Source organism: Elephas maximus, chromosome 27 (assembly GCF_024166365.1).
Source record: "Elephas maximus indicus isolate mEleMax1 chromosome 27, mEleMax1 primary haplotype, whole genome shotgun sequence".
NCBI classification, from domain to species: domain Eukaryota; kingdom Metazoa; phylum Chordata; class Mammalia; order Proboscidea; family Elephantidae; genus Elephas; species Elephas maximus.
Genome location: NC_064845.1, coordinates 34,688,133 through 34,701,565, shown reverse-complemented (window position 1 = coordinate 34,701,565; position 13,433 = coordinate 34,688,133). Strand labels below are relative to the sequence as shown.

The 13,433-nt window shown below is 41.9% G+C and overlaps 1 protein-coding gene across 7 annotated transcripts in view; it reads left to right on the top strand.

The window, feature by feature from the left end:
* Positions 1-13,433, top strand: part of NEK11 (NIMA related kinase 11) — a 382,694-nt gene that overhangs the window by 122,112 nt on the left and 247,149 nt on the right. For 6 of the 7 annotated variants that reach the window (XM_049870713.1, XM_049870716.1, XM_049870714.1 and 3 more), the window contains 3 exons: positions 3,897-4,016; positions 6,240-6,333; positions 11,771-11,885. In XM_049870713.1, the coding sequence (XP_049726670.1) occupies positions 3,897-4,016; positions 6,240-6,333; positions 11,771-11,885 (329 nt within the window). Of the gene's footprint in view, positions 1-3,896; positions 4,017-6,239; positions 6,334-9,397; positions 9,506-11,770; positions 11,886-13,433 lie in introns of all 7 variants that reach the window. The other variant, XM_049870719.1, reaches the window with a different exon arrangement.

Genomic DNA, 13,433 nt, shown 5'->3' with positions numbered 1-13,433 from the left:
GTAATTGCTTTGTTTTTAAAAAGCCCATCGAGCGTAAATGTTAAATGCATTTGTCTTTAAAAATCTGTTAGTGCTGAGCTGACTTCATGAAGTATCCTTGAATTCACTTAAGCCTTGCCAAGAAATTAAGGAGCTTCAGTAACTTGGCAGTTCCAGAGCCCTTTGCCCCAGGTGGTAGCAAATTGAAGTCATGAAAGTTTAAACCAGTGCACAGCTTACCGATCTGCAGGGTAGCCCTGCAGTCGCCTTAGAAGTATATAGAGAAATTAATATCTCAGACACTGAGTGATATTTATGCTAATGAGTCTTCCATATTAAGCATAAATGGCTTTCACATGTTTGTTTAACAGGATCTGGCAGAGTATCTACTCAAAAGAGCATGTTGTGGAGTCCTGGGACAATAGAAAATAAGCCAAAATTTACTTTCTTGAGATGTGCATCCTTTCACATAAGAACTAGAGAATGTATATATAAAGAACCATAATTATTTCCTGGCTGAATGCTTTTTTTCCTACCTTGTTCAAAATTTTTGTGCTATAACTTGCAAGAGCCCAGAATACTATAACATGGTCGTGAGATCACGTTAGAACAGCCACATACAGCTGTCTAGGCTGTGCACTGCACAACTGCAAGGGGACTCCATTTATAAAGACCAAACCTATGATTTTGCTGAAGCAGCTCTCTTTAATCTTTTAGAGATCCAGTAAGAATGCCAGTTGCCTCCTGAGAGCTGTGCAAAGTAGTAGGATGAGAACAGCAACCCTCAAAAGGCTGATCTTCAATGCCAAATAGCACAAATGTGCTCATTTAATACCCAGTCCAGTGATTTCTCAATGGCTCCAGGTTTGCTTTCCATCTTCACTTTCAAACTGAGGAAGCCAGTCAGAAATTTGTTTCCTGGAAAGACTTCTGACTTACCTATAAAGACCAACACATTGGCAGGCTTTTTAGAGGATGACTTTATAAATCTATACCATGAAAACCATTTTACTGGGACCAGTGTTAGAAATGGTTTTCCCAAATTCAGACAAACGAGGGGTATCTGGGTCTCATAGATGCAGAAGCTCCAGTCCCTTCTGGGTGCATGGGATAGTCTTGAGGGAAAGCCCTGGCCGGTGTCACATTCTGAAATAATATGTGATATTGCTATATGACTATGTGAGTTTTCCATCTTGTGTATAAAATACTTGTGTCTCTATTTAGACTAATCATTACATGCAAATTAGGGAAAATGCCTGTTTATTCAGCTTACTTATTCCAAGAACGGTTGTTGGTTTCTCTTTTTGGATCAGTGGCTACCAAGCAGGCGGTCCCAAAGTTGTGGGACTGTTGACTCTTCGCCATGGCCTATATTTTGGTCATGGCACTGTGACACTCATCTTACCCTCCTCATGATCTTTTCACTTGTTACAATATTTTTTTTTAATTCCTAGAAATTAGCTCAGTATATTCATGTTTCTGGAGGAGAGGAATTACATGAATCAGTAAAATGGAAAGATAACTCTTAATGTTCCCCTTTTTACACCCTCCCAAATCCTTTATGCGAGTAGTTAAGAAGGCAGATTTTAGTTTTTTTTCTCTCTACACCCTATGACACCACCACCGGCATTTCACACATTGATTACTTTGTTGGAAACAATGGACCCTTACTCCCAGGAGTCAGATTTTTTTTCCTGGCTATGATATATTTCATACCATTCCCAAGCACAAATTAGCCCAGTGCCCCTATGTAAACCTTCTTCATGCAGCCTGGACCAGCTGGTCACTTTGATGGCCCCATGGTTTGATGGAAGTCAGACCTGAGGTGACAGGAAAATGCTGGGGTTTGAGGACCCCCTGGAGCTCAGGTCTACTATAAAGCTGGTCAATTTTGATAACATGGAGAGTGGACCTGGGAAGCTCTAGATGGAACTGCAGCCTCCCAGGTAGGAGACCCTGGAGGCGAAGAGTCCTGACACTTGTAGGCAACCAGGGATTAATATTAAACAGGCCAAAGGCATAGGCTTTCAGGTCTGTACTCAGCTGGGCAGACCCTGAACCATCATAGATCGTCTTTGTTTATAATACATGCTTTCCTGTTAAAATATACTGCCCCTTGAGGGGCAAATTTTTAGCTGTGCTCCTAATAACCTAAGTTTATTAGGTTGCTACCTATAATTTGTAGAAAGCCTGGAATTGCTTATTTCATTTTTTTTAAATTTATTTTATTTCATCCCATTAACTTGAGACATGAGAGTATAAAAAACCAAAACCATTGCCATCGATTCCAACTCACAGCGACCCTGTAGGGTTCTCCCATAGGGTTTCCAAGGAGTGGCTGGTGGATTTGAACTGCCGACCTTTTGGTTGGCAGCCGAAAGCTTAACCGCTGTATTGCCAGGGTTCCAGGATATCTCGTTTTAAAAATATAGGACAAATTCTAGCTATCATTTTACACAATCGTTGTGAACCTGTTTGCCTGGCACTGTTTACAATTAGCAGTGTGCAAGAATCCATTTGTTTGAAAGGCATTTCATATTATGAAAAATTGGTTTCAAATAGTCACTCTTATTTTCAAGATCTAAAACTTTGTCTTTAAGATCTATTTGTTCTCATAAAACATCTCACCCCACTGCCATCGAGTTGATACCGACTCACAGCGACCCCATAGGGTTTCTAAGGCTGTAAATCTTTATAGAAGCAGATTGCCACACCTTTCTCCTGTGGATCGGCTGGTAGGTTTGAACTGCCGACCTTTTGGTTAGCAGTTGAGTGCTTTAACCACAGCACCACCAGGGCTCCTTTCTTACAAGATAAAGGATGTGTATTCCTGAAAATTGCACAGCCCCTAGAGGCTTTGGTCTGGCCAGTATTACAGAGAGATGATAGCAGCTACAATAGTTGGCAGAATTTTCTCATAGTGTTTCTTAAAGAGACAGTTGATTATGAAAAGCATTCTACAGTATTAGGACCTAACCAAGTCTGGGACAGAAGCAATCGTTATTGAGAAAGTGGTTGCAGGCTTTGAATGTGTGATTAATTTAGGCACATTTCTTTAACTGAAGAAAAGAAGTTTTTAAAGAATAATATTGGCAAACATGATTTTGGATCCTGACCACACACCTGACTCTGTTGTAAGCACTTTACCTGAATTAACTCGTTTATCCTCATAACAACTTATGAAGTAAACACTTTTTTTTTTTCCTTCATGGTCATAGGGATGTTAAGTAACTTGTCCAAAGACATATAGCTTGTAACTTTGGAGCTAGGATTTGACCCAGAGATTGTTACTAACCTGTGCAATTAACCACTACCCCATGCTGCCATAAATACCTACTGTATAAAGTTAGGGATATAAAACACAATTTAGCTGTAATGATAAATACTACCATTTTGGATGCCTTTTATGCACCGGCCACTGTATGTGTGTTACCTCATGATACTCACGATAGCCCATTCTTTATGGATGAGGGAACTGAGGCTCAGACAGGTTTAGTAACTGACCCAAGGCTACAGAGCAAAAGTGTAGCGGAGGTGGGATTCAAACCCTGGCTGTCTGGCTCCAAAAGCTGTGTCCCTATCACCGTGGTTGAATTACCCTGCTGTCAATTTACTCGTTAATTGCCAAGCTCCTAATTTGTCTTACATTATGAAAACCAGTCGTAGGCAATGAAATGAGAAGAATTTGGAAAGTACATAATTTGCTTTTAAACAAAAATCTAATTAAAAAATTATTGCCAGTTAACTAGAGTCCTGGCTGGCTCATTACCTACCCGGAGTTGATTAGTTTTTGCCTGGCCTGTCTCGAGATGTTTTTCTCCTCTCAGTCATGTAATGATAATTCTGTAAAATATTTGTTTAATTTCTGTGAGCACGTTCGGGTTGGGTTGCATATGGGGAATCTTCATTATTTATAGGAAAAAAAAGATCCACCTCCAGACTCTGCGGGCGCTGTCTGAAGTGCAGAAAATGACGCCGAGGGAACGGATGAGGCTGAGGAAGCTCCAGGCAGCTGATGAGAAGGCCAGGAAGCTGAAGTAAGCTGCCTTTCCTTTGGACACCCATGCCCCTAGGCTACTTCCTAGGGCTCTAAAGGCATTTACTGAAGAAAAGCAAAAAGCAATGCAAGAAATCAAAATGAGCACAATCATATATTTACTTGTTTATTCAATTATTTATTCACTCATTCTCTCACTACAAAGTTATTGAGCCATAGGTGGCTGTGGGATGCCAGACATTATTAGTGTCAGGCTTCTAGTCTTACATGAAGGGAAACTGACTATCAGGGAGGTTACTAGTGAAGAAAATAGAGTCTGTCTCCAAATGGCACCTTATTGTTGTTGACTCCTTCTGTACACACCTGAAAAGAGGGTGAAAAGGAGGCTTCACTACTCCTCTGTTGTCACCTGGGGTGCTCACTGCCCCTCTCAGCATGCAGCCCACTCCTCAGGAGGCCCAGCTGATCCAGAGGGAGGAGACTGTGCTAGCAGGAGATGGCTGGCTTTAGGAAGGAGGCTGGAAAGAGGCTGCTCTGTTCTGTCAAGTGGAGACTTCTAAAAAGTCTACGCTGAAGGCATTGCTGCCCTGGGAGATATCTCTGGTATTTAGACTATTTACATGAAGAAGTGGAATTCCCAAGAGCTCCAGACTCTCAGTTTCTCAGACTTTTTAGTTGGTATGTTATCCAATTTCCTAATTTTTCTTCTTCCTTCCCTTGCCAACTTCTTGGTAGCTTAGAAGCCCCAACCACGAACTAGAGAGACAGAAAAGACCTGAAACTCAAATCTGTTCATTTTGTGACCTTGTTAACGTACCTGAAAAATGATTTAGAGGTGTCCTCGCACTTAGAATGAATGTCATGCTGAACCAAGTAAGAACCTATGAGACTATTTTCTCTTAGTGCATTCTTTCTTTAATAAATGTGGGAAAAGGTTTCCATCAAAGTGCATCGCAGGCGGTGGTGTGCTGGTAAATGTTTAACAACCAGCTCTGGGGTGAGGCTATGAAATCAATTCGTTTGCTGGTTTCTGTGGTATAAATATTCTCACAATAGCCAGCTTCAAGGTACCAATATGATATCATCGAACGTGCTGTTGGGAAGAGATTCATACAACCGGCTCTTGGGAGCCAACATGAGTGGGTTTCAGCAAACTGCTGAGTGTGGGCTTTACTAAGAAAACATACATACATTACTTGTGCCATTGCATCAACTTACAAGCTCTGTTTTGTTCAGTTCCCAAACCTGTTTCTAACACTTCAGAAGTGGCAAGATTTCCAGGGTGCCATGATTCATGTCATTGGCTGAAGGTAAAAAGAAAGTTAAATTTCTGATAAGAACAGATTAAAAAGACAATTCAAGAACTTACTTGCACAGCCCAAAGTATTATTCAGATTAAAACTGTTTTCTTTTTTCTGTGCAAAAGAAAGTAATCTTTCTGAGTTATCTTCTGAATGACACTTTAATATTTTTAATATTAAATTAATTTATGACATTTAATATTTTTCTTATTAAAAGGCAATGGTTTTTAAATAAAGTTCGACCTTGATTTGATGAATGAATGCATTGGAATACATTGCTTTTGATTGTTGTTTCTAGAATTTGGGAGGGATCATGTGTTTTAATCTAGAAAGTGGTTCTTTTGCCAGAAGGGTTATAATGTATCCATTTACAGACGAGAAAATTTGACTACAGAGGTGTTCAGTGACTTTTCAAACATCTAAGCGTAAATTAGCAGACGAGTTATCACAAGAACTCAAATCTTTCTTCCAGTCGAGTAGCAGGTCTATTAACTTCTGCTCTCTGGTAGTAGAGGAAACAAAATATGTATGGAGCAAAACTCCCATTCACAGTGACTCTGATATTCTTTTCTATACGTTCTTTGCTATGTATCTCTATTTTCCTTGTTTATGGGTTTGTTCATCCAGAAACAGTTATTGAGTTACTAGTACATGTCAGGTAGTGTGTCAGGCATCAGGGACACACCCCGTCATCACACTCAGAGAACACACAGGGATCAATACTGTCTTCTGCATTTCAGCAGTTCTAATGATGGACAAGGAGCCAGAGAGCCCTGGTGTGTACTTTAAAGAGAAGAAAGTGGCTGCTGCACGGTATTCACCTTGATGAGGGAGGGACCCATTGGCATGGCTCTCCAACATCCCAGTCCGCCTGCCAAAACAGGGATCATGCTTAACTGGATTATGTAGATATGGTTTTAGAAAATTGGAGTTATTTTTCTACATTCACTGTGAATTTGCAGAAAGCTTGTAGAAGAAAAATATGAAGAGAATAACAAGCGAATGCAAGAGCTGCGATCTCGGAACTTTCAGCAGCCAAGTGTTGATATACTCCATGTAAGTATCCTCTTATTTTAAATTTTACATAAAACCTTTTCTTGCATCAGACTCTTCAGATTTATGGGGCCAAGTGGGTAGGAAGAGGGACAAGGTAGGAAAAAAACAACCAGACTAACTTTGCCCAATTCCATGGAGAATCTACTGGGGTTCATTCTAGAATGTAGGTCAGCGGTTAGTAACAACCCTAATTCAAAGTAATTGGACCTAAAGATCTATTAATTGATTCATCAAGCAAATAGTGAGTACCTACTGTGTACAAGATAACACTGGAGGAATAGTTGATGGGTTAAAATGATTAATTTGTAGAACAAATGTGTGTATTTCTAATTTCAAATTCATGCTATTGTTGCTTTATATTTTTAGTCCATTTTTCTATTTTTCAGTGCCTTATTTTTTATTCTTTTTTTCTTTTCCATCTCCCACCCATATCATTGTGCATTGTGTTAATTAAAAAAATTAAAACCCATTGCCGTTGAGCCATTTCCAACTCATGGTGACCCCACATGTGCCAGAGTAGAACTGCTCCACAGGATTTTCTTGGCTGTAATCTCTATGGAAACAGATCGGCAGGCCTTTCTTCCGTAGCACCACCGAGTGGGTTCAAACCACCAACCTTTAGGTTAGTAGCTGAGAGTGAACGTCCATCATAGATATTCAATAACTAATAGGGTTGTAGAGCCACATGAAAGAGGTCCCGGATTCATGTCCTCTGCCTTCCAAACCCCTAAAGAGCAAATACCATTTTCTTTAATGCCTAAAAACATCTCCATAGGCCTCTGGGCAGGCTCTGCTACTTAAGGTAGTCTTGATTGAGGGTCCTTTTTCAATGATAAACATCAAGACCAACCTCATGGCACTTCTGGCAAAAGCAGCCTGGGATGGGTTCACTTCCGTGGAGAACTTTCCCTGACTCTAAATCTGGGTGTTCATTCGTTTGAAATCCCTGCATGTCAAGGAGACTTTTTCCTTTTGCAGGAAGAACCAAGCCCCCTGGGGCTGTGGGGATAATCCCCAGAAGCCTGGAGATGCCAGTTGTGCCTGTAGTTCAGGCTGCAAATCCTGGGGCATGCAGGAACCCCCAACAGAGCTCATTCTCCCCAAGGCCAAGCCTAGGAACGCTGGTTTTCTGCCCCTCTCTGAGAGGAGGAAGCTGCCAGTAATCCGCTTTTCTTCATTATTTAGGGGCTGTAGGTGTTTCAAAGTCCTGAAAGTCCAAAGTTGGACCAGACAGGGACCCCAGGCTCCTCTGACATTAAGAGCCTCCCTCTGCTTGTTTACCCCGTTAGCAGACAATGTGGGAGTGCTGGCGGTGCATGCTTGATGCTCCCCCCTTTCCCACGCACCTGCCACCCCCATTAAGTGAAGCCAGCTGTGAGATCTGTTCCAGGCCCCAGAGACTTGGGAGGTGGGATCTTTTCCGCTCCTGGAACCTTGGCGAATGGAAAAATAGCTGACTGTAAGGGCTTGGGGGTCAGAGGTGTGTCCAGTCCCTACTCTGAGAAGGGTCTTGATGCCACTCTGTGTGGGAGAACCCAGCCCCCCTCTGAAAACTGAGCGCCTTTCTTCAGTTTTCCAGTCACTTTCTGGGCCCTGAAATTATGACTTGTGAAATTGTATCTTCTTTCCCAGGTCAGTCAGCTTTGTTCCCCACAGGACTGAGAACTGCAGATTCTCACAGAGCCCGACAGGCAGTGTGGCATTATTATAAGAAATAAGTCACAGAGGGCAAATATTGTATGATCCCACTTGTGTAAAATATCTAGAGTAGACGGATGTATAGTGACCATCATTTATTAGTGGTTACCAGGGGTAGCAGGGAGTGGGGAATGAGGGCGTCATTGCTTAGGGAGCTCTGAGTTTCTGTTAAGAAAAAAAAAAAAAAAGTGGTTAAGAGTGATGGAAAAATTGGAAACAGTGGTGATGGGTACACAACATGACAAGTGTTATCATATGGCCAATAAAAATATAGTTTCAAGCATGATCTTAAATACTAGTATTTGACAATCAACTCTTTGGTTTTCTTTTTTAACCTTCAAAATAATCATTTTTGTGTTCTTTTCTATATATGATATAATTACTATAATTAATTATTAAATGTAACTGTACTGTAGGGAGGCCCTGTCACCCCTATAAATCAGGGTCCTTTGAGGGGCCTTAAGTAACTTAAGATTAGACTGAGACCACATGTGAAACAGAATCTCAGGAGAATTGCTCAGCCATATGCTATCCCATGGAACATGGGAGCCAGACAAAATGTCCTGCTCTTGGAGCAACTCACAAAGATTTTATGAATGTATGAATTCTCAAGTTTTAACTTCTGCTGGTCATTCCATTTCTTCCCAATTCCACCCCTTTTCCATTAGCAAGGAGCAAAGGAATCAGGAGGGGAAGTGTCTGATGTTATCTTGGCCAGAGGCCTGGGCTTATTCTTTGCTCTTCTAAGATTTAGGACCACTCATGTCTTGGCCCTGACTTTCCCAGAAGCTGCTTTCCTAAATTTGCATATTGATGGGGGCATAAACTGCTCCAGACAGATACTTGGCTCTTCTATGTCTTTTTTATGGACACTTAATGTCCAATTTAAGATAATGTCCTCTTCCTGGCTGGCTCAGTCCCACAGACAAGGTTGCTCATTACCTGCACGTTTCTTGCCCTCTTTTGTGCAGTTTCCATTTCCCCCTGGGCTTTCCACTGTTAGCATCTCACTTTCTCTGTTTCAGATGCCACCTCCTCCTCAGGAAAACCTTCTTTGACATCTCAGGTCCATAGTTAGCCCTTTTCCTAATTGTTATGATTTGTAGTAATGCTTCTCAAACTTTCATACGGCAGCTGAATCCCCTGTGGATCTTGTTAAAATGCAGATTCTAATTCAGTTGGTCTCAGGAGGGGCCTGGGATGCTGCTTTTCTAAAAAGCTCCCTGGTGACTCTGATGCTTTGGGTCCGTGGACCACACTGATTTATAATGGACAGAAATCAGGGCTCCTGAAAGCAGCAGCTCACCTCCTAGATGAATGAATACCTGGAAAAGCCTCCAATGAACAAACTTCCTTATCTCTCTAGGCAAAAAAGCATTTAATAGGGACAGAAGAAAAGGAGGTGCGATCTGAGGGAAGGCTTTCTTGTTTCCCCCAGGAGGAGGCTGGAGACAGGAGGCCAGGCAGGGAAGAGGCGAGTTCAATCACATTCACAGGCAGAAGAATGAGGCAGGTTTAATGATATTCGGAGAACAAAGGAGGGAGAAGACGGGAAGCAGAACCCTTTGCAGAGGAACTGGAGGGTTTTAAACATCTCAAGGAAAGGCATCATTGAACTGAAAATAATGAAATATAGGAAAGAAGCTGGACTAATGAGATGGAAGCAGTCAAAGAGAAATGTGATGAAGAAGAACAAGAGGAAGGAAGAGGAAAATGTCCCATCTTTGAGTGCTTTCTTCCCCTTTACCCATACACTAATTTATGATTTCATGTCTTCCTAAGCTTTTTGGGGCTCCTTCCCCTCCTCCTTCTTTCTTGCTTAGCTGAAGCAAACAACTTTACATTTCAGAAGCAGCTGTGGGAGATAGAATCAGAGTTGGGGAACAGAATGAGCTCTCCTCTGAAACATTATGAAATTTTTTGAGACATTTAAGAGATGACTTGCTTTGTTTTTCGGACCCTAACTGACAGGGCCTTTTATTTAGGCAGGCATTGTCTGCTTGACTGAATTTGGCCTTAGAAATCTTAAAGGACAGTCTCCTCAAATGTGGAACTGAAATCATGTTTGGCACCATTTCATTAAAGGATGCCAGCTTAAAACCAACTCTGTTCCATGATACACAAGGCAGCTCAGTCTCTCTTTTATCCTGTGGCATGTACAGTTGTGCTGGTGCCAGAATTGGGGTTCCGTAAGAAGTGCATGGTACACCAGGCCTCCATATGTGACATGGTCATGGGGGTCCCAGCCTCCATACGTGAAATGGTCATGGGGTCCAAGATCAAATCAGGTCCTTCAGTTTCTAAGAGAAGCAATCATAATAATTCTTGTCTGTTATCATCAAGGGGGAACCACAGCAACTCAAAGTCAATTGAGGGTCCAAATGCTTATTTGCAAGTAATTTCTGAGGTACATACACATGAAGACACGTTTCATATAGTCTTTATTCTTTGTTATTAAAGCTCTCTGCATGGCATCAGTGAGCCTTTGAAATTTTAACCAGTTTTGCCTCCTAAACAATTATACCCAAGCCATGATATTTTCAGTCGCCTCATATGCATGAGAAAACTAGACAACGAATAAGAAAGACCAAAGAAGAATTGATGCCTTTGAATTATGGTGTTGGTGAACAATACTGAATATACCATGGACTGCCAAAAGAACAAACAAGTTGTCTTGGAGGAAATACAGCCAGAGTACTCCTTGGAAGAGAGGATGGCGAGACTTCGTCTCACATACTTTAGACATGTTATCAGGAGGGACCAGTCCCTGGAGAAGGATATCATGCTTGGTAAGGTAAAGGGTCAGCGAAAAAGTGGAAGACCCTGAACAAGGTGGATTCACACAGTGGCTGCAGCAGTGGGCTCAAGCATAGCAACAATTGTGAGGATGGTGCAGGACTAGGTGATGTTTCTTTCTGTCATTCATAGAGTTGCTATGAGTCAGAGCCAACTCGACGGCACCTAACAACAACGAAACAGTTATACAGTACAGAAAGAAAACTTCTTAAAAATAATTTATGACTGTTTTCTCACAAATTCCTCAGCATGGTGTGACATGGCTTCATTTTACTTTTTCCTTTAAGATTAGTTTGAACTTTCCATCTTGCTTTTTATAAGAAAACACACTTGGAGTAGTTTCCTGTGAAAGCCATTTGTCAAGGAGAACAGGTTGATTCAGCACCAGCCCTAGATTACAAACAAAAAACTGGGGAAAAAAAGGCAAAATAATTTACGGCAATACCTACTGATGTTTTGGAGCAGTTTAACTTTTTTTTTTTTTTCATTTTCAAAGTATCAATTCTTTCATCTGTGTCCTCTTAGATCTTTCTTTTAGGAAATTGCAATTCACAGTATCACAGAACTTTTAAACTAGAGGAGAACTTGGAAGTCACCTAAGCCAACACCTTTAATTTTGAGATGAGGAAACTGAGCAGGGCCACCAAGAATAAGGTTAGAGGATGCCTTGGGTGCCAGATTTAAGAAGGTACTCTCAGGTGCCAAACCTATACTTGCACAAACCTAAAAGTGAGTGCCCTCTTAAATTTGGCACCCTGTTTATTTGCTTACTTTAATCCTGGCCTCAAACTGCCTTCCTTTAATTTAAAAATGTTACCATGTTTAATGGAGATGATTAGGTAGGCTTTTGCTCCCAAATAGTTTTCTAAGAACGTTGTTTCGTTTGTGGTAGGGCTAGTTCCTTCTATCAGCTTCTCATGAATTGTTAATTACCTTCCACCAGGAATCTGATGAACCAACTTCAGAGAACCTGCCTGAGTCTCAGCTCATTCCTTCCCTGAACCTCATGAAACTTGAGTCAAGTGCAGAGGACACCACAGCCGACCTTGCAGAGTGCGGTATGAGTTGGTACTTGTATTCAGAAGGTGCTCTCAGCTGACACACGTGGGTTGGTGTTAAGAGAGTTCCATGTGCTGGTTCCTGACTGACCTCACAGAGAAGGTGTGGGTTGTAAGTGACCACCTACCATCAGTTTGCCAGAGCTGGGCTGTGATCAGGAAGAAAAGCAGAGAAGCCGAGGGATTTGTCTGTCCTCTCATGTCTTTTTTGTTAATAGTAAAGATTGGTTTGAAACTCATGCCAGGTGAGGGACATCTTCTGTCTGGGTTGAACGATACCATAATCAACTTGACTTTGGCAATGTGTAGGGACTGTCAGTGCTCTGAAGCGCTTGTGTTTCCTCTATTATAAATGCGTTCCCTGGCCCTCATAAATTTAAATTGAGGAAGTGAAGCCAGTCTTTGAAAATCAACAATTCGAATGATTAATCATTGCCAGAAAAAAAATAAAAGTGCTCAGAAGTGCCACCCAAACGGGGGAGATGTGTGATAGCCTAAGGATTCAAAACATGAGTTTTAGAGTTTAAAAATCTGGTCCTATCACTTCCTGGCATTTGGTGGTTGAGTGGCAGAATTCTCGCCTTTGGTACTTGAGACCCTGCTTCAATTTCTAGCCGATGTCCCTTACGCGTAGCCACCACCTGTCTGTTGGTGGAGGCTTGTGTGTTGCTGTGATGCTGAACAGGTTTTACTGGAGATTCCAGACTAAGACAGACTAGAAAAAAAGACCTGGCAACCCAGTTCCCAAAATCAGCCGCTGTAAACCTATGGGTCACAATAGTCTAATGCCCAGTGAATCATGGAGATGGCAGGTCTAGGCAGTATTTCAGCAGCCTTTCGCTCTGTTGTGTTTGGGGTCTCCATGAGTTGGGGGCAGCTAAGAACAACAACAATCACTTCCTGGAAAGCCCCTGGCAACTTTATCTAGGTCTTAGTTTTCTTATCCATGACACAATAGCAATGGCTTCTTTCAGGGTTTTTGTGAAGAGCAAATGACACTAGGCATGTCAAATGCTCTTAGCTGAGAACCTAGCACACAGTCAAAACGGAAGAAAGGGAGGCAGTTATGACAACGCAGGTGAGGGTTATGAGCCAAGGGGCCTTCTCCATCTTGTTCATCATCTCCCTAGTGCTTAGACAAAGTGCCGGGGACATTGTAGGCACATGATAAATATGTCTTGAATGAATGAATGAGTAGATAGATGAATGAATGATATCTTTAGCTGGACCTCTGCGAAGTAGACACCAAGACGGGATTAAATTGCAAGGATGTTACTAGAGGAAATGCCTGCGTGAAAGGAAATAGGAAAGGAGTTGGAAAAGGCTGCGAGAACCATCAGACCTCAATGCAAATCTGGCTCCGAGTGAAGGAGAGAGAAGGTCAGGCAAAAGTGTCCTAGTCTGCTATGCAGTCAAGGGAACATTGTGCAAAGAATCAGGAAGTCCTCAAGCACAGTCTGCCATCAGAGGCTGCCTTAGTGTCCCCACTGTGCTCAGGCAGTGACAGGGAGCGGCCCATGGGGAGGCGTAATAGCTTCCCAAGAAAGT